General features: G+C 55.2%; 7 protein-coding genes across 7 annotated transcripts; 3 read left to right on the top strand and 4 right to left on the bottom strand.

Moving 5' to 3' along the window:
* Positions 1 to 502: 502 nt before the first annotated feature.
* PHACADRAFT_258234 (uncharacterized protein) lies at positions 503 to 2,105 on the bottom strand (the record flags this gene model as incomplete). Its single annotated transcript, XM_007397039.1, has 1 exon — positions 503 to 2,105. A coding segment is annotated over exon 1 (1,123 nt), but the record flags the coding sequence as incomplete, so codon positions are not given.
* A 1,863-nt stretch (positions 2,106 to 3,968) lies between these two features.
* PHACADRAFT_210208 (uncharacterized protein) lies at positions 3,969 to 4,738 on the bottom strand. Its single transcript, XM_007397040.1, has 3 exons — positions 4,357 to 4,738; positions 4,242 to 4,303; positions 3,969 to 4,186 (listed from the first exon to the last, which is right to left on the bottom strand). Exon 1 carries the CDS (start codon positions 4,650 to 4,652, stop codon positions 4,371 to 4,373), a length of 282 nt encoding a protein of 93 aa, XP_007397102.1. The 5' UTR covers positions 4,653 to 4,738; the 3' UTR covers positions 3,969 to 4,186; positions 4,242 to 4,303; positions 4,357 to 4,370.
* Positions 4,739 to 4,821: 83 nt separating this feature from the next.
* PHACADRAFT_258235 (uncharacterized protein) lies at positions 4,822 to 6,111 on the top strand (the record flags this gene model as incomplete). Its single annotated transcript, XM_007397041.1, has 9 exons — positions 4,822 to 4,866; positions 4,929 to 5,093; positions 5,148 to 5,194; positions 5,247 to 5,267; positions 5,320 to 5,395; positions 5,456 to 5,603; positions 5,659 to 5,813; positions 5,866 to 6,008; positions 6,057 to 6,111. Coding segments are annotated over exons 1-8 (758 nt in total), but the record flags the coding sequence as incomplete, so codon positions are not given.
* Positions 6,112 to 6,661: 550 nt separating this feature from the next.
* On the bottom strand, positions 6,662 to 7,607 carry PHACADRAFT_258238 (uncharacterized protein). The gene is made up of 2 exons (XM_007397042.1): positions 7,133 to 7,607; positions 6,662 to 7,073 (listed from the first exon to the last, which is right to left on the bottom strand). The coding sequence occupies exons 1-2, from the start codon at positions 7,595 to 7,597 to the stop codon at positions 6,816 to 6,818; spliced, it is 723 nt and encodes a 240-aa protein (XP_007397104.1). The 5' UTR covers positions 7,598 to 7,607; the 3' UTR covers positions 6,662 to 6,815.
* An 847-nt stretch (positions 7,608 to 8,454) lies between these two features.
* PHACADRAFT_258239 (uncharacterized protein) lies at positions 8,455 to 11,698 on the top strand. The gene is made up of 18 exons (XM_007397043.1): positions 8,455 to 8,714; positions 8,772 to 8,787; positions 8,853 to 8,968; positions 9,024 to 9,283; positions 9,335 to 9,512; positions 9,562 to 9,618; positions 9,679 to 9,774; positions 9,831 to 9,860; positions 9,917 to 10,049; positions 10,109 to 10,193; positions 10,241 to 10,333; positions 10,383 to 10,456; positions 10,513 to 10,598; positions 10,653 to 10,727; positions 10,784 to 10,817; positions 10,878 to 11,040; positions 11,099 to 11,262; positions 11,317 to 11,698. Exons 1-18 carry the CDS (start codon positions 8,538 to 8,540, stop codon positions 11,382 to 11,384), a joined length of 1,905 nt encoding a protein of 634 aa, XP_007397105.1. The 5' UTR covers positions 8,455 to 8,537; the 3' UTR covers positions 11,385 to 11,698.
* Positions 11,665 to 14,133, bottom strand: PHACADRAFT_29627 (uncharacterized protein; the record flags this gene model as incomplete). Its single annotated transcript, XM_007396481.1, has 10 exons — positions 11,665 to 11,707; positions 11,728 to 11,734; positions 11,759 to 12,173; positions 12,230 to 12,560; positions 12,618 to 13,106; positions 13,154 to 13,330; positions 13,598 to 13,664; positions 13,716 to 13,970; positions 14,019 to 14,076; positions 14,131 to 14,133. The coding sequence occupies 10 exons, from the start codon at positions 14,131 to 14,133 to the stop codon at positions 11,665 to 11,667; spliced, it is 1,845 nt and encodes a 614-aa protein (XP_007396543.1).
* Positions 14,134 to 14,550: 417 nt separating this feature from the next.
* Positions 14,551 to 16,252, top strand: PHACADRAFT_258242 (uncharacterized protein). Its single transcript, XM_007397044.1, has 10 exons — positions 14,551 to 14,611; positions 14,678 to 14,703; positions 14,757 to 14,923; positions 14,983 to 15,046; positions 15,102 to 15,332; positions 15,384 to 15,499; positions 15,559 to 15,637; positions 15,688 to 15,787; positions 15,842 to 16,006; positions 16,080 to 16,252. Exons 1-10 carry the CDS (start codon positions 14,595 to 14,597, stop codon positions 16,084 to 16,086), a joined length of 972 nt encoding a protein of 323 aa, XP_007397106.1. The 5' UTR covers positions 14,551 to 14,594; the 3' UTR covers positions 16,087 to 16,252.
* Positions 16,253 to 16,378: the final 126 nt, after the last annotated feature.

The following is a 16,378-nucleotide window of genomic DNA, read 5'->3' on the forward strand; positions in this document are numbered from 1 at the left end:
GCCTTGCCACGACGCTGCTGCTCCTCGGCAGGCGCCCTGCCAGTTTTCGCGCGCGGGGCAGTGGAACGCGGTGGAGCATCACTCATGCGCGAGAGCAGCGCCGGCTCGTCGTAAGCAGATCCCTGGGCCGACCGCGCAGGAGCAGCGTCTGTAAGCCGTGCCATCAACGCCGGCTCGGGTTGCAGGGGTGGAGAAGTCGCAAACTTGTACGAGCTCGCTGATCGCGAGCCGGATGCCGCAGCGTGTCGTGGTAGCTCATCCATGCGCGGCTCCATTCGACGAGGTTCTCGGGGAACATCACTAGATATGACAGTAGAATAAGACGGCGGTGGATCTACCAGTCGATGTGCCCATGGCGGAGGCGGAGATCTCCCGCCCACGTCGCGAGTGTTGGGGCGGTAAGAGTCGCCTTGAGGTCTGGGTGGGGGGAGCAGCCTCGGGGGCGGGGATGGCAAGCGGCGAGAGTCGCCTCGAGGTCTGGGTGGGGGGAGTAGTCTCGGGGACGGCGAGCGGCGAGCGTAAGGCGGGGGAGTTACAAATCTCTGCACCCTGTCATCGTTGTAACGAGGTCGGCGCGCTGGAGGTAAGTCTCTATCGTCATCTCGTAGTCTCTTCCTGCCAGGTGACAGCGGCTCGCGACGGGGACTATTCGATGGAGAGTAATATCTCTGGTCAGATCGGACAGGCGAGGGAGGGTACCTTCTCTCGCGGAGCAGAGTAGGTGGAGGGGAGTAGTGGCCCATGCGTCCTTCGATTTCCGGAGGTGGTCCATGTCCTCTGTGAGGGCTATCGTCTCTGACAGATGCGACCATCCCATCGTCTCCGTACAAACCACCATACGCTGGTACATGATTCAGCCTATCTGCGAGAGGCGTGTCTCGGGCGTATCCATCGAAGCCAGTAGGAGTAGACTGATTTGCGCTCATAGAGCTATTCCGAGAGGCTTCAGACACGGCGAACGCGGCTTGTGGCGCAGTGCTGTTCTGGGCATTCGGAGTCGGTGGACTATATGCTGAACGATCCCCGCCCGCGTTCGTCCGCGTCTGCTCGCGCGTCTTGCTCGCCTGCTCGCCTTTGGGAGGCAAGGAATGAGCGACTGCCCGAGTAGTCCGCGTTTGAGCAACTGGAGGAGGCGGTGCGGGCGCCGCCCGGCCAGGGGGAGACAGACTCGGCTCGGGCTTGACTGCGACAGCATTCTTCTTTTTCTTCTTACCCTTCCCGTTCGTCGGAGTCGAGCCGACCTGCGGCGTCGTCGGTGTGAGGTCGGAACGGACACTTGACATCTGCACGGGGTTTCTTTGCGCAGTCGATATTTCCTGGGAGGAGTGCATAGGTTGGCGCTCCTCGGCGGACGCCGCAGGCGACTGGGTGTACCTGATCCTATTAATTCTGGAGCTGCCTGTGGGCGACATATTCTGCTCGACCGGCGGAAGGCCTGTGGATTCCGACTGAAGAGCGACTGTAGACAACATGCGGGTAGCAGCTTCCCCGCCGGTGTCTACTAAAACTTGAGAGTCACCGGTGGCAGTCAACGGAGGTCCAGCCATTGCTGCGAACCCAGAGTCGCTCTGCAAAGCTGACTGACGAACTTGGAGATAAGGGGTAGCGGTGACTTGGGTTCGAATGTCGTCCTGTGGATATGTCAGAGAGCCGTGCAAAGCGCCCGAGGGGGAGCCCTGGAATGAGACGGCCTGTGTGGAGGGTGAGCCAAGCATCTTAGGCAGATCTCGGCTTGGTGTGACAGTCGCAAGCGCGACTGCAACTTCAGGGGACGGTGAGACAGTCGCAAGCGCGACTGCAACTTCAGGGGACGGTGAGACACCATTGGCGGCGATTCGCGAAGATGCTACGACAGACTGTAGAGGCTCCGTCGCGGTATCCAGTCTAGCTTCCTTCTCTGCTGCTTTTGCTCTTTCTTCTGTCTCACGTTCTAGGCTCTCGGCTTCACGGGCGGCCTTCGCGCGTGCGTCGAGCTCTTGTCTCTTCTTATCTTCAGTTCGACGACGCGCACGCTCCTTGTCCTGCTTGCGTTTCTCCTCTTCCATAGCGAAGCGAGCCTGCTCCTGCTCCTGCGCTTCGGCTCTGGCTTGTTCGACTTTACGCTGCTTTTCATCTGCTGCGGCCTTCGCTTTCGCATTCTCTTCCGCGCGTCTTTTCGCTTCGTCTTCCTCACACCTCTTCGCCTTCTCTTCCTCGCGTTTCTTCGTTTCCTCTTGCTCTCGTTTCTTCGCCTCCTCTTCCTTGCGTTTCTTCGTTTCCGCTTGCAGACGAGCGTACTTTTCAGCTTTCGCTCCGGCCTCTTCAGCCTCGCGCTTCTGCCTTTCGGCCTCCGCAAGCCTGGCTTGTTGAGCAGCCTCGGCAGCTCGGCGTTCAGCCTCTTCTTCGCGCTTCCTCTGTTCCTCGGCCCTCATCTCTTCCTCCTCCTGTCGTCTCTTCGCTTCGGCCTCCGCACGAGCCTGTTCTTCTGCCTTGACCCGTTCCTCTTCTCGGTGTCGCTTCTCCTCGGCTTCTGCCCGAGCCTGCTCCTCTGCGGCAGCGAGCTCAGCTTCGCGTTTGCGCTCTTCGTCTTGGAGCGCAGCAAGCCTTGCCTCGTCGGCGACGAGTCTCTGCTCGCGGTGCTCGTGTATGCGCTCTTCTTTGTCGAACAACTCCTCGCAGGCAGCGACGAGCCGTTCCATCTGCGCCTTCTGGCGCTCCAGCGCATGCTCGATCTCCTGACAACGGTGCCGGAACCCCTGGGACTCGTCGCAAACGCGCTCACGTATACGACGGATGTCGTCCAGATCCGCGCGATGTTCGCGCAGCTCTTCGGCGAGACGGGCGGACTCGGTAGGGATGGCAGTGGAAGAAGCAGCGGGGACGCTTGCGCGGAGAGGTGGAATGGGCTCAGGGGGGCGCGAAGGAGCATCAGCTTGCATCTCTTCGGTAGACGACACGGCTTGATGCTTCGCGGCAGATGCGACGGGGGCACGCGGTGGCTGAGAACTGGAAGCGGCTGCGGCTGAAGGGGAGAAGACCGCAGATGGTTCATCCGCGACGACGTTTAAAGATGCCCCGATTGCGCTTTGACGAAAGTAAAAGCTAGTTGGTGTTGAAGGACTGGGAGTTGGAGGGACTAGTGACTTCGGTGCGGTCTTGAAAATTTCGGGAGATAGATTGAAGATGCCCGTGACGGGTGCGGATGCGGATGACGAAGCGACTGCCGTTTTCGAGCTCTGAGACACTGCAGACACGGGGGTCTCAGGCAGTGCAGTCGTACGATTTCCCGGGGACATTAAGCCTGCTAAGCGACCGAGCGACGAGGTACGATGCTGAGGATTGGGAGAGGCTGGTGGGGGAGATGGTGCAGCATCTGCATCCAGGTTCGGCGGGGCATTGGAGTCCGGGAGTGTCATCCGGCTTAAGAGTGAGGGTTGTTTGCCAATTGTAGAAAACTGGAAGCTCCCTTGGGAAGTGGTGCCGGGAAGGGACATCGCGCTGTCTCCCTTGGTAGCTTATTATTGCGAAGGAGTTGCGAAGGACTTTCGTTCGTAGCTTGTGGACAATGTGCAAAGGAGGTTCGCAATGATTACACGTTCAGGAGTGGCAGAGACGAGTGTAAATTCCTGTGCACTGCCCTGGACTGGATTTGGTGCGGTGAGGCGACGTGAGCCGAGGGGAGCAGGTCAAGGAAAATTTTGGAGCCTTGACATACAGATGAAAGGCTCTGGGCTCGCTCCGCTGTAGACCTGTGACCTATTCGATGTTAGCAAACTGAGACAGCTGTCAAGGCGACTGGCCGTCGCAAGAAAGAAAGACTCGGGTGGAGGTCAGAGGAAAGGGACCCTATCCTCGAACTCCGCTAATAGATCTATACGTTCACGGGCGCTTATCTGAGGCCGTCGGTGGCGACGGTGGCGGGCCCGGGGATGGGGCCGGCGGGCACTGTCATCACTAACTTTCGGCCGCTACACATACGCTTTCATGCCAGGGATCCACGTTCACCAGCACCTTCAATCCTTATCACAAGAGAAGCTAAAGCCTAGCCCGTATCTCTCGATACAATGTGTCCATTGCGTATATAGAGACGGTAAAGTAACTTCACAGAAAATATATGATACAATAGGCAATGCGATGAGATCTTCGAGGTAAAGCATAGCATGAGTTAAGCCATTGTGTCCAATTAATCTTGTTTGATCTTCTCAGCCTACAGGTAGCTGGTTTAAACACAGCATTAAGCCCCAAAGCCGCGGTATACTTACCGGCGCACTCGGCTGAGACCCCGGCTCGTCGTTGTGCTTCGTCACATCGCCCTTGAAATACTCTATAGTGTCTCAACGCGCCATAGGAGGTAGTAATATGATTTTTGTCACATACCTTTCCGCTGTTGCTCATCTGGCACGGCCTGAGGCTTGTTGCCCGACATGCCGCTGACACCCATAGGCTCGTCTTGGCCAGACGCAGTAAGCGGAGGCGACTGAGTGCCGAAAGAGCTGCCTGCAGACGACATTGTATGTGATGATATTGGTTGAGTGGTGAAAGGGTGGCTGTTTGGTGGTCAATGGCCCAAGGCTCTTATAGCTGACCATGTCTCCTCCTTGCTTGACGTCATGTCGCTGTCCCCCTCCACTGGCTCCATGCGCAACCACGCCTGTCGCGATCGCCGGACACATAATACTGTGTCTTCATATCATGAAACGCATTTCTCTCGTATGGACGACTGGGGAAGATATCAACGTTGTAGTCTGTGTGTAACCGTGGGAAAGCTGCTCGGAGGAGGGAGATGAACGCCACAATCCTCTTGATCACCGCGTCCATCAGCTTGACAGTGATCATCTCCGGTAGTCCGTTCCAGATATTGCAGGAAAATGCGCGTTATAGTCACAGGCAAGCCAGACCCTGCTCACCACATTCAGCTGGCATTGGCTGAGAGCCGCAATGTGACGCAGGAGCCTCTGGTGTCCTCGGCGCAGCGGTCTACAACGCTTTCAAGGCGTCCCCCAAGAATGAAGTGCTTGGTCTCGCACATTCACGCCCACGAGATGGGTTGAAGGTGCTCGACTTGCTTGAAGGAGAGCAGGTGGAGAAAGTCTTCGCGGAATTCAAACCCGACTGTGAGCTACAGTGATGATGTGCAAAGCGTATTCACCTGGGCTGATGTTGCGCAGGGGTCATCCATTGTGCTGCAGAGAGAAGACCTGACGTCGCTGAGAAGGTGAATACCGGTCGTCCATGCCGTGTCCCTTCATACACTAACAAAAGACTAGAACCCCGAAGGAGCCCAGAAGGTAAAGGTGGCACTTCCCTCATGAAGAGTACAATCTGACTGCACTGGCCTAGCTGAACGCCGATGTACCTGCAAACCTTGCAGCACTGGCGAAGTCTCTCAAATTTACCCTCGTATACATCTCTACCGGTCTGTCTCATCTCGCTGCCTAGTCTGATGTCATAGACCTGACGAGGTGGATTTATTCAGACTACGTCTATGATGGCACCCATCCACCCTACCCACCATCTGCGCCCACAAACCCCCTGAATCTCTACGGCCGTACAAAACGTGATGGCGAGTTTGCTGTTCTTGGCGTTACCGGTGCGAAGACGATTGTCCTACGAGTCCCTGTTCTGCAAGTGCCCTTGATATGAGACCCATCCCGAGATCTAACCGATCGACAATCCCAGCTACGGCCCTGCACCCAACAACAGTGACACAGCGGTGAACATTCTCATCGACATCGTCTCCGACCAAAGTGGCAAGACGTACAAGATGGACCACTACGCTACGCGCTATCCGACAAACGTCCTGGACATCGCAGACTTCCTTGTCCGCCTCACCTGTGAGTCCCCCGGCCCTCCCGCTCTTTATGACTACTTGAACATGTGCGACAGCCCTGCCGCCGACGAAAGCGATACCGCCAATCCTACATTATTCGGCCGAGGAACCCTTCACGAAGTACGAAATGTGCCTGGTCTTCGCCAAGATCTTGGGTCTGCCGCACGGGCACATTGTTCCTGATGCAGAGCCATACACCGTACGTAACTGCACGCGGTGCCGGCAAACATGTGTTCACAATTCCTAGGGTGAGGCAGCAACGACTAGGCCGCGCGACTGTCGTCTGTACACGCACGAGACCGAGGATCTCGTGGAGGGTTACGGCAGTCTTGGGTGGAACCCGTTCGAGGAGTGGTGGTCTGCACACCTGCAGAACAGGCAGTAAAAGGCTTGTAACGTGGCCGTGATGAACCGAATAAGACCCTGAAGCTATGGAAATTTCGGCATAACCAGGAGACATGCGTAGATGGCATGATGGAACGTGTGTCGACTTGCTGTCTAGATTGCCTAAATCTGAGTGGCTGCGCGCCTTTTCGATCTGCGAACGAGCCTAAACAGCATGTCGCGCCTGCCTTTCAGACTTAGATGCGAATAGATTATCGCAGTAACAGATTGAGTAGATCTAGTAGTACGTGCATGGCAAGTACCTCGGGAGTTCGAACGGCGCCGCTCGCGGATTGTAAACCTTATCGGAGCGCCATGCATTCGCTACGGCTACGTGCCATCAAGAGCTGGCCCGGAAACTACAATACAAAAGATGGGGACGCCCAGACCGTCGAGAGCGCGGGATGAAATCGTAGACGACGAACGGCACGAGGCATTTATACTACAATCAGATGAAACAACTTTGGCTACAGAATACAGGAGGTGACTACGTATGACGAGCTAGAGATAAGTAAGCAGCATAAATAAGCAAGTAGCATAAATAAGCGAATGTGATGAGTCGGATGACAGGGAAGTGGGAAGGCAACCGCTCGCGAGTCTGACTGATAACTTCGTACGAGTCCTACATCGCCAGCGACTGCGTATACGCCCACTGCCCACGGAGCAGCCCGTTGCTAGACGACAATTCCCGATATTCGACTCCGTCCCTCCTCAGCCAACGAACCTCAACGTGGCGCAGCGTGTCACAGTGCTCGCCGAGCACCCGGATCGCCCGCTTGTTTTCGCCGAGATTGGGCATGGGCTCCGGAAAGACTGTCACCGAGATGGTGTGCAGGTGGTGCAGACCACGCAGCGCCGCGCCCATCTGGGCTAGGGCCGCCTTGAAACAGATGGTTTAGCGTGCGTTTCTAGCGGCTATCGAGATTCGGAAGGACTTACGTTGAGTGTGCCCCAAGACAACGGCCGCTCTGTCCAGCCCGGCCCGAGGTCGAACTGCACGCAGAGCACCAATAGTCTTGGAAAGCGCGTAGCGAGTGTGTGGAATGCCGCGAGGATGCCGTGAATGTTGTCCACCTTGAGGCTGAGCTGCAGATACGCCAAGGCATCGGAGCTATCACCGGCGGCTTGCAGGAGAACATCGTAACGTTCTTGGTCGAGCCAAGAAGTGATGAAGATGGCTTCGAGCCGCCTGCATCTTGCCAACGATGTGACGTCTTCAGCATCGTCAGACTTGATCGCCACGAGGCAGGGTGCAAACTGAGGGAAATGTAGGGTGTCGGAGAGGAGCCTCGGCCAGGCAGGAGGGGATGGGCCCCTGAGCTCGAGGGACCGCAGTGAAGAGGTAAGCGATAGAAGTCTTACTAGGAGGGTGCACGTTTCCGCGTACGTGTTTGATGGGAACATAGGCCAAATGAATGAGATGTGGCGTACCCATGGGGCGGGATGTTCAAGGGTCCCACGCGGTCCGATATCGGAAAGCAGCTCGAGCACAGACCGCGGATGAAAGCGTCGCCTCGTGTGCGGTGCGTACTGTGGACCAGCGTCACTTGCGGGAAGGTTAAATCGAATGTTCGCATACAGGCATTCTCCGCAGACGGTGTAGAGACGTCTGGAGCCCGCGCGCATCAGACGCGAGACATCGCTGCGGTCGAGTAAAGGCGGTATATGGCGTAGAATCTCTGGGGGTATCTGATCCATGGAGAGGCGTACTCCTTGCACAGCGACCGAGGGGGCTCGGTCTTATATAGACGGCGTGGCGTTAAATTGCTAAGCATGCGGAAACAGGATTCCCAAACTGGCCAGCGTAGTCGTGGTCTGTATTCATGTCACCGCCGTTTTTTTTGGTGCGCACACGGGCCTGGGGATATTATGATGGATAAGCGTGCTGAACAAGCTCGACACTGCCCGTAGTGGCTTCGAGAGCGCAGCCTCCGACTGCAGTTGCCCGGAGACGTCGGAGTCGTGCCTCGGAGAGGGCAAGCCAAGGATGCGGCGTCCGAGGAGGTAAAACTGTTCCGGATCCTCTGGAGGCGCTGCGGACGCAGCGGCCGCGTGAACTTTGGTTGTCAGGAGCGGGAGGCCCAGGGAATCGAGGATCAATCCAGGGTTGCCAAACTGAGCCCCGACACTCACCGCCACGTTGGGGCACGTGACACGGCTTCGCCAAAGCGCCGGTGTGCAGCCAGGTCGCGAAGCCAGCGGCGGAGAGCACACACCCTTCCCCTCGACGGCCACCACCGCCTTTCTCTACGCCGACGCTGTGCACCGCAGCCTTGCGGACGACCATTCCTAAGACGTACTCGAGAATACCGCAAGTCGTCGCGTGACGCAGTGGCTCGGCACCATGGGTCTTGTGAACCGCTGGTACCAGACCTGTGCAGTCTTCTCCTCGCTCGTGCTCTGCACGCACGCGTTCTACCTCCCGGGAGCTGCGCCACATGACTATCATGCAGGCGATCAAGTCAACTTGCTGGTAAACGCACTCACTCCGATGCTTGCGGGGAGTGACAATGCAAAGATAGTGCGTATACCCATCCCTGCATCCTCTTCTCCGATCACTGACCCTTTTCGGAATCAGAAATCCATGATAAACTGTACGCTATCCATTTTATATCCTGCGTGTGCCCATGACTGAGCGCGACACCGACGTCGACTCCAGACGACTACTACAACGATGGATTTGATTTCTGCCAACCTCATGATGGGCCAAAGAAACAAGCCGAATCTCTCGGATCCATCTTGTTTGGAGACAGAATTTTCAATTCGCCATACAACGTGAGCTCTTGGTGCGCTGGTTGCATGCAAAGCACACAGCTTTACAGACGTTCAGATCAAAATGCTCGAAGACAATGCGACATGTCAAACGCTGTGCCGTAAACTCATCCGAGCGGGGGGCGCCAAGTTTATCAATGACCGGATACGGGAGGACTACGCGTTGAACTGGCTGATAGACGGCCTTCCCGCCGCCGAATTGAAGTATGACCCAAAGACCAGCGACCTATTCTTTGACATGGGTTTCAATCTCGGAAATGATGAAGATGAATTCGCCGAGACGCCCGCGCTTAATAACCACTATGACATCGTGCTCAAGTCAGCTCTGCTGTCTTTGTACTATTTGCTGTTCTGACAGTACTCTTGCAGGTATCACAGCCCCCGCCCAGATGTTTATCGAGTAGTCGGTGTGCTGGTATGGCCGTCGAGTCTCGGAGGAGATCAGGACGCCGAACCGGACTGCAACGCCGTTGACAGTGGCCCCGCTTTGATTCTAAGCGAGGAGTCGGCGACGAGGATACGATATTCGTATCGAGTGATGTGGAACGTATGTTATCTCAGCATTTCTTCGGACACATAATGTCGACAGCACACAGGAATCTGATACTCCTTGGGCAACCAGATGGGACAATTACCTTCACATCTTCGATCCTGTAAGTACAAACAAAATAGCCCTTTATAGCATATGCCTTACTAATGCGCATGAATGGCAGCGCATCCACTGGTTTAGTTTAATCAACTCCTTGGTTATTGTTGTCTTCCTTTGCGTGATGGTGTCCATGATCCTTCTGAGAACCGTTTCGCGAGATGTAAGCTTCGTCTTTATTTCAGCCGCGTATGGGTTACTTAACTCATTTCTCTACAGATCAGTCGTTACAATGCGATAGACCTGAGTGTGAGACCATTCCTTCATTGTCGTCTTACTGGATTGCCGTAACATTCTTATCGCAGGAAGACGTCCAGGAAGATTGGGGTTGGAAACTAGTCCACGGAGAAGTCTTCCGCACACCGCAGCATACTATGACCTTGTCCGTGCTCGTCGGTAACGGCGCACAGCTCAGTGCAATGGTCGCAGTGACGCTTGGTACGTATCCCTGGGGTAGGGTTGCTGCTGCGCTCAAGTGTTGATTTCACGCTGTGCAGTGTTTGCCCTACTTGGTTTCCTGTCACCTTCTAATCGGGGATCGCTCGCTACGGTCATGATGATTTGTTGGACATTCTTCGGGTGGTAAGCAGAGGATTTGCTGCATAGTTTCGCCGCTAAATCTTAGGCAGTGTTGGAGGATACTTCTCTTCCCGAGCCTATGCATCTACAGGAGGCACTAACAAACGCAAAAATACTTTCCTAACAGCTGTGCTCTTGCCAACGTACGTCTCAGTAATGCGTTGTATGCTTGCTCACTAACGCGAACCGCAGCATCGTCTTCTCCGTGATGTTCCTCCTCAACTTTCTCCTGCTAACGGCCGGATCGTCCGGTGCTGTGCCCTTTGGTATGCTGTGCAAGCTCTCTGAACTGTAGTGACGATTTTCTCACCCTGCCTCTAAGGCACTATGGTACTGATTGCTCTCCTTTGGTTCGGCATCTCTGCGCCACTGTCCGCGGTTGGCTCCTACTTCGGTTCTAAGCACGGGGTACGAGCACCCCGTTTCTGGATCCTGCTACAGCATCCGCTTACATGTGCACAGGCTATCAGGCATCCCGTTCGAGTCAACCCCATTCCGCGACAGATACCTCCGGTACTGTGGTATCTGCGACCATGGGTTAGTAATCGGACAGTGTTTCATTGCGGCACGTGTGCTGATCGCCGTCGAAACAGGCTTCGACATTGTTTGCCGGCATCCTGCCCTTCGGTCGGTTGTTTCCCCTGCCTGCGGTCGCGACCCCCGCCTGACGCTACCCGCATGTTCCAGGTGCTGCATTCGTTGAGCTGTACTTCGTGATGTCCAGCCTCTTCGCATCGCGGGCGTACTACGCCTTCGGCTTCCTTGCGTTGACAGCCGGCGTCACGGCGCTCACGACTGCGACCGTCTCGATCCTGTTCACCTACTTCCTTCTTTGCGCAGAAGAGTACCGGTATGCTTCTTCCCTTTTGCAGCTCACTTCCGTGGACTTGCACTAACCGGGGTACCAGGTGGCACTGGCGCGCCTTCCTAACAGGCGGAGGCAGTGCGTTCTGGCTTCTGGCCTACGGCCTGTTCTACTGGGCCTCGCGCCTGTCGCTCGGCTCCTTCCAAAGCGCATGCCTGTACTTGGGCTACCTGCTTTTGATCGTATTATTCGACTTCCTTGTCACGGGTGAGACATTTCTTTCCGTGATCACGGCATTCAGAAGTGACACGCCTTCTGCAGGGACGATTGGCTTCCTCGCGGCGTACTGGGCTGTACGGAGGCTCTACGGTGCGATACGTGTAGATTAGGCACCCTGACTCTGGGCCGCCTGCATAGACCCTAACTTGACCATGATGTGGACGTGGTTCTTGGACCTCGCTACTTTTCCTGCACTAGCCCTCGCTACTATTCGATACCCTCTGGTCATTCTCTCTGGTGCTGCCACCACGAAACACACACTGACGACGCTATGCCTCGTTCGTGACCAACACAAGACGTTTCTTTGTCCCGGCACTGAGAATGGCTATGCGGCCGTCGATGAGGTCGTCCGCACTGAGCATGTATGCAGGGTTTGGCACGACCTGGCTGTTAATATACAGGCCCTTGTTCCTGACGAGGTCGCGTGCGGCACCTGCAGGACACGCTTCAGACCTGCTGACTGAGAAGAATGGAAAAGACTCACCATTACTAGCTACCAGACCCTGTGACGCAGACAGTTTGACGACAGGAGTCTCAAGCAGCTCTGAGCGCGAACAACGCTTCAAACGCGGATCGCCCTCGAGTGCGTGCAGGACGTCGTCGGTCTTGATAGCAGCATAATCACTCTCGTACAGAAGGCTTGTCACGACCTGCGCCTTGTGCAACGCGTGCTCTGCGTGCCAATCGGTGTCAGTATAGCAGGACTTTCGGAGCGTGGGAGGGAGCCGCGCACCGCCATGGATGAGCTCAGTGACCTCGCTTGCGAGCAGACGCTGCGCAAGGCGTGCCTCCGGGCTTTGCTGGTGTTGTTCGAGGGCTTCTTGTATGTGCGGGAGAGGCAGGAGCGTGAACATTTTGAGGTACCCGCCGACGTGCGAGTCCGGAGCACGCAGGAAGAACTTGTGGAAGCGATCAGCTGACGGTCAGTCGACGGAACCGCCAAGGAGGAACAAACCTGGTAGAAGTCAAAGACACTCGTTACAGTGGCATCCAGCGCGACCGCATTCCCTGCGCTCTTGCCGAATTTCTCGCCCGATGGTGTCGTGAGCAGTGGAGTTGTGAGCGCGAACGCCTTCTCAGCGTAACTGCCGTCGGGCTGGACGTCGGGTGCGATGCGGTTGATGAGGTCGATGCCCGCGACGATGTTGCCCCACTGGTCCGAGCCGCCGACCTGGACGCTGCAGCCCTCCTGGGTGTGCAGGTGCAGGTAGTCGTACGCCTGCATGAGCTGGTACGTGAACTCGGTAAAGGAGATGCCTTGTTGCGAGTTGAGCCGGGTTTGTACGCTACGCGGTAGCGTTAGCATCCAGCACAGGGCACAAGACGAAGCAGAGCGTACATACCTCTCCCGGGCTAGCATGGTGTTCACGCGCGCGTTGATGCCAACGGTGCGCAGGAACTGGAGCAGACCGATGCCTTTGAACCAGTCCAGGTTGTTCATGACCACTGGCGCAGTGACATTGTCTGCCACAAAGCCGACGCGTTTCTTAGCATACGCTATGGCACCCTCGAAGAATCTGTTAACGCCCGTGACGAGATGGTCGACATTCGTCGCGACGACGGCAGACTCTGCGAGTGGCCTTTCCGTGTTGCGGCCAGAGGGATCACCGACGAGCCCTGTAGCACCGCCTATCTGCACAGAGTCAGCCAAGATAGCATCAGAGGAGTCATTGGAGGTACGGACAAGGGGAATGACACGGTGCCCGCACAGCTTGAAGTGGAAGAGGCACAGCAGCGGAAGGAGATGTCCGACGTGGAGGTATTTCGCCGTCGGGTCAATCCCGCTGTACACGACCTGCGGCTGAGCAATAATCTGACGCAGCTTCTCTGGACTTCAGAGTTTCAATTATTCCGCTGCTGCGCGAAGGCTGCGGCTCACCTCGAAACCTGGGAGACTAGCCCTCTACTTTCGAGCTCTTTCAGCACGTTGGACTCGGCGTGTATTTTGCGGACATGACGGAAGAGTGTTGCGCTGAGGTGTACTCTCCGCAGTGAGAGCCGCTGAATCATCAGCAAGGTGAAGTGGTCGGGAGCAAGTCGCGCTTGGTCTTTCCGGCTTTGATGAAGGCGGAGCGCGCGTCGCTACCGCTCGCGTCTAACTTCTTGTATTCACTATTTAGGGACGAACATAGCTAAGTATCTCATACATCGAAAGCGAGACACAACAGTGATAATATTCTGATGGCAGTATGATTATTAGACAATGGGGTATCATCGCGATATGACCAGGGTAGACCGGCTCAAGATACAAAAGAAATAGGACGAAGATTAGATGGTGCAGACACCGCAGCCGTCGTCGATTAATAGGCCACATCTCTCGCACTTGACTCGCTTGTCTAGTAAGCATAAGCCGATTCCGAGAGGAAACCAGAAGACGGCGGCAAGAACACCTGCGGATACACGGTTAGCAGACCGCAGCAGGTACGCTCGGGGAGACTTACCGAGGAGGCCGTATCGAGTCTGTGGTGCGTGACCCTGCTGCAAGCAGACCATCTGTGGATGGTCCGGTGGGAGAAGGGATGCGATGACTTCGTGGGTCTCTGGGTTGACATAATTATACACTGTCGTCGGCGGCATGGTTGGGCCTCTTCCAGGTGACGGAGAGCCTGCGGTCAGGCTATCCTTGGCAGACGACGGTCTTTGCGGTGAGAGGACTTTGACATCCTTTGCGTCGCTCTGTTCATACGGTCCTGGACCTGTGTGTTGAATGTTAGCTTGAGGAGGACAGAGAGATGAACGCATACCTCTGATCTCCCTTGTCACCACAGAGTTGTATGACGGCGGTCCATCATGAGTGTTGTTCTGCACAAAACATTAGCATGCTGCAGGCTCCAGGATATGCCAGGCTGGGCGTACCATGTTGTTTGAAGAAGAGTGGTTGTGGTTGTCACCGTCGAGGATCATGGTGGTTTATATGCAAGGGGCCTCCGGATCGAAGCCGCGCCTGAGGGCAAGGCAAGGCTGCGGGCGGTACTAGGAACAGGCTTGGATAAATATTGGCCCCTCGGCCGTACACTGGAGCTCATGTCAAGCGGATTTGGTCACTGCGGAAGCAAACGTCTGCGGGCCACTTGCGGGGCAAGGCCACGCGACATGCACGTGGAAAAAGACAGAAGCGCGTGCAAACAGACGCCCATAGGCTGATCGGGATTTTTTGAGATCGCGTTCAAGATTTCCAGACCCGCCTCGTCCAACGCAGCTCACCTCCGTCTTCTTCCTTTCTTTTGCCCTCCTACAACTGTCCTTAGTCTCTGATCTTTGACCCCATGGCTGACGCAGGCCCTTCCACCGCGAATATCAACGCATCCATGCCCGACAACATGACGTCTCGTGACTAGTCAGTACTCTTGTGACGAGCTTCTGTAAGGTCGGGTTATACTGAAGCATGATCTTGGTGTCACAGCTACGCGGACTCGTATGCACACTTCGGTAAGCACGATGGAAGCCAAGTTGTACTGAGCTATCTTAATTCGTCTATGCAGGTATTCACGAAGAGATGTTGAAGGACACTGTCCGCACTGGTGCCTACCGTAACGCGATCTTGAACAACCCGAATTTATTCAAGGGTAAAACCGTTCTTGATGTCGGATGCGGCACTGGTATTCTCAGTATGTTTGCCGCCAAAGCTGGCGCAAAGCATGTCGTTGGTGTGCGTAATCATATCGTCATTCATGTTCAATTCGTCCTCACGTTCTTCTTGTGTCGTAGATTGACATGTCCAACATCATCGACCAGGCGCAAAAAATTATCAAGGCCAACGGCTTTGCAGACGGTCAGTCTAACTTTCTGGTCTGTCATCGCCTTCATCCAATCGTTCATTTCCACAGTCATCACCCTTGTCAAAGGTAAGCTCGAGGAAGTCGAGCTGCCTATCAAGGAGTTCGATATTATCGTCTCAGAATGGATGGGATACTTCCTCTTGTATGAATCTATGCTCGACACCGTCCTTGTCGCCCGTGACAAGTACCTCAAGCCTGGAGGGCTCTTGTTCCCCGACGAAGCTACCCTCTATCTTGCCGCTATCGAGGACATGGAATACAAGGAGGAGAAGATCAACTGTAAGCGATCTAGCTATCTCAAGATTTCTTCAATTACTCATACTGTACTAGTCTGGGATAATGTCTATGGCTTTGACTACTCATGTATTAAGGACCTTGCTCTCCGAGAGCCACTGGTTGACACAGTCGAGCTAAAGGCTGTCGTTACCGATCCTTGTCTCATCAAGGCATGTCCAGGTTGTTCTCGCGTGCAGCCGCAGTCGTTGAAATAGCTTCGTTTATATAGCACGTCAATATCAACACCGTGAAGAAGGAAGACCTCACCTTTATAGCACCCTTCACGCTCAAAGCTACACGAGATGACTGTATGCCGTGTTTCAGTCGTCACATGCGAGTGTTAGCTAACGCGCCATAGATGTGCATGCTTTCTTGGCATGGTTTGACATCTCTTTCAACGGCTGCCGGGTGCCCGTCAGGTTCTCGACCGGTCCTCACGCCAAGTATACCCACTGGAAGTACGTGTATATGCAGTTTGTAAGCTTGACAGCTGTGACTTACCAGCAACCTAGGCAAACTGTTTTCTATACGCCCGACACGTTGGCCGTCGCTAGTAGTGACGAAGTCTCCGGTGAACTAAGCTGTGCCCCAAACGCCCGCAATCCTCGCGATCTAGATATTACCATATCATACAAGGGTCCGACTGACGTTCAGCCAATGACGGTGCAGTACAAGATGTGCGTGGACCGTTTCAGCTTCGCTGGCTCGACCGTTTCAATTGCTGTGAGCGCACTGCTGACGGATTGTCAGGTCCTGATCGAACTTTTTCACCTTAAATTTTGCTGTCATGCTATCTTTGGCTTTACACGTATCGTCCGGCTCCCGTAATCACACCTGCCAACGCATCACCACTCATGGACGCCCACTCAAAAAATGCTTGCTCGATACACTTTGCACGTACAGGTACTAAATAATGCAGCAGCTTGTATTCTCTATATGATCTAGATGCTATATCGTTTGTCAGACATGGTTTTGTGTGCTGAAATACCTACGATCGGGCGAAGGAGATCTGTATTGTGAGATCGACAGCGCCACCCATACTCCGTCCC

This window comes from Phanerochaete carnosa (assembly GCF_000300595.1).
Source record: "Phanerochaete carnosa HHB-10118-sp unplaced genomic scaffold PHACAscaffold_6, whole genome shotgun sequence".
NCBI classification, from domain to species: domain Eukaryota; kingdom Fungi; phylum Basidiomycota; class Agaricomycetes; order Polyporales; family Phanerochaetaceae; genus Phanerochaete; species Phanerochaete carnosa.

Coding starts and splice junctions, on each gene's coding strand:
- PHACADRAFT_258238 (XM_007397042.1), bottom strand. CDS start 7,597: ATGTTCCCATCAAACACGTACGCGGAAACGTGCACCCTCCTAGTAAGA. Junction 7,074..7,132: donor TGTCTTGGGGCACACTCAAC/GTAAGTCCTTCC, acceptor ATCTGTTTCAAG/GCGGCCCTAGCCCAGATGGG.
- PHACADRAFT_258242 (XM_007397044.1), top strand. Junction 14,924..14,982: donor GCGCAAAGCATGTCGTTGGT/GTGCGTAATCAT, acceptor CTTGTGTCGTAG/ATTGACATGTCCAACATCAT. Junction 15,788..15,841: donor GCCAAGTATACCCACTGGAA/GTACGTGTATAT, acceptor CCAGCAACCTAG/GCAAACTGTTTTCTATACGC.
- PHACADRAFT_258239 (XM_007397043.1), top strand. CDS start 8,538: ATGGGTCTTGTGAACCGCTGGTACCAGACCTGTGCAGTCTTCTCCTCG. Junction 8,969..9,023: donor TTTTCAATTCGCCATACAAC/GTGAGCTCTTGG, acceptor ACAGACGTTCAG/ATCAAAATGCTCGAAGACAA. Junction 10,050..10,108: donor AATGGTCGCAGTGACGCTTG/GTACGTATCCCT, acceptor CACGCTGTGCAG/TGTTTGCCCTACTTGGTTTC.
- PHACADRAFT_210208 (XM_007397040.1), bottom strand. CDS start 4,652: ATGTGTCCGGCGATCGCGACAGGCGTGGTTGCGCATGGAGCCAGTGGA.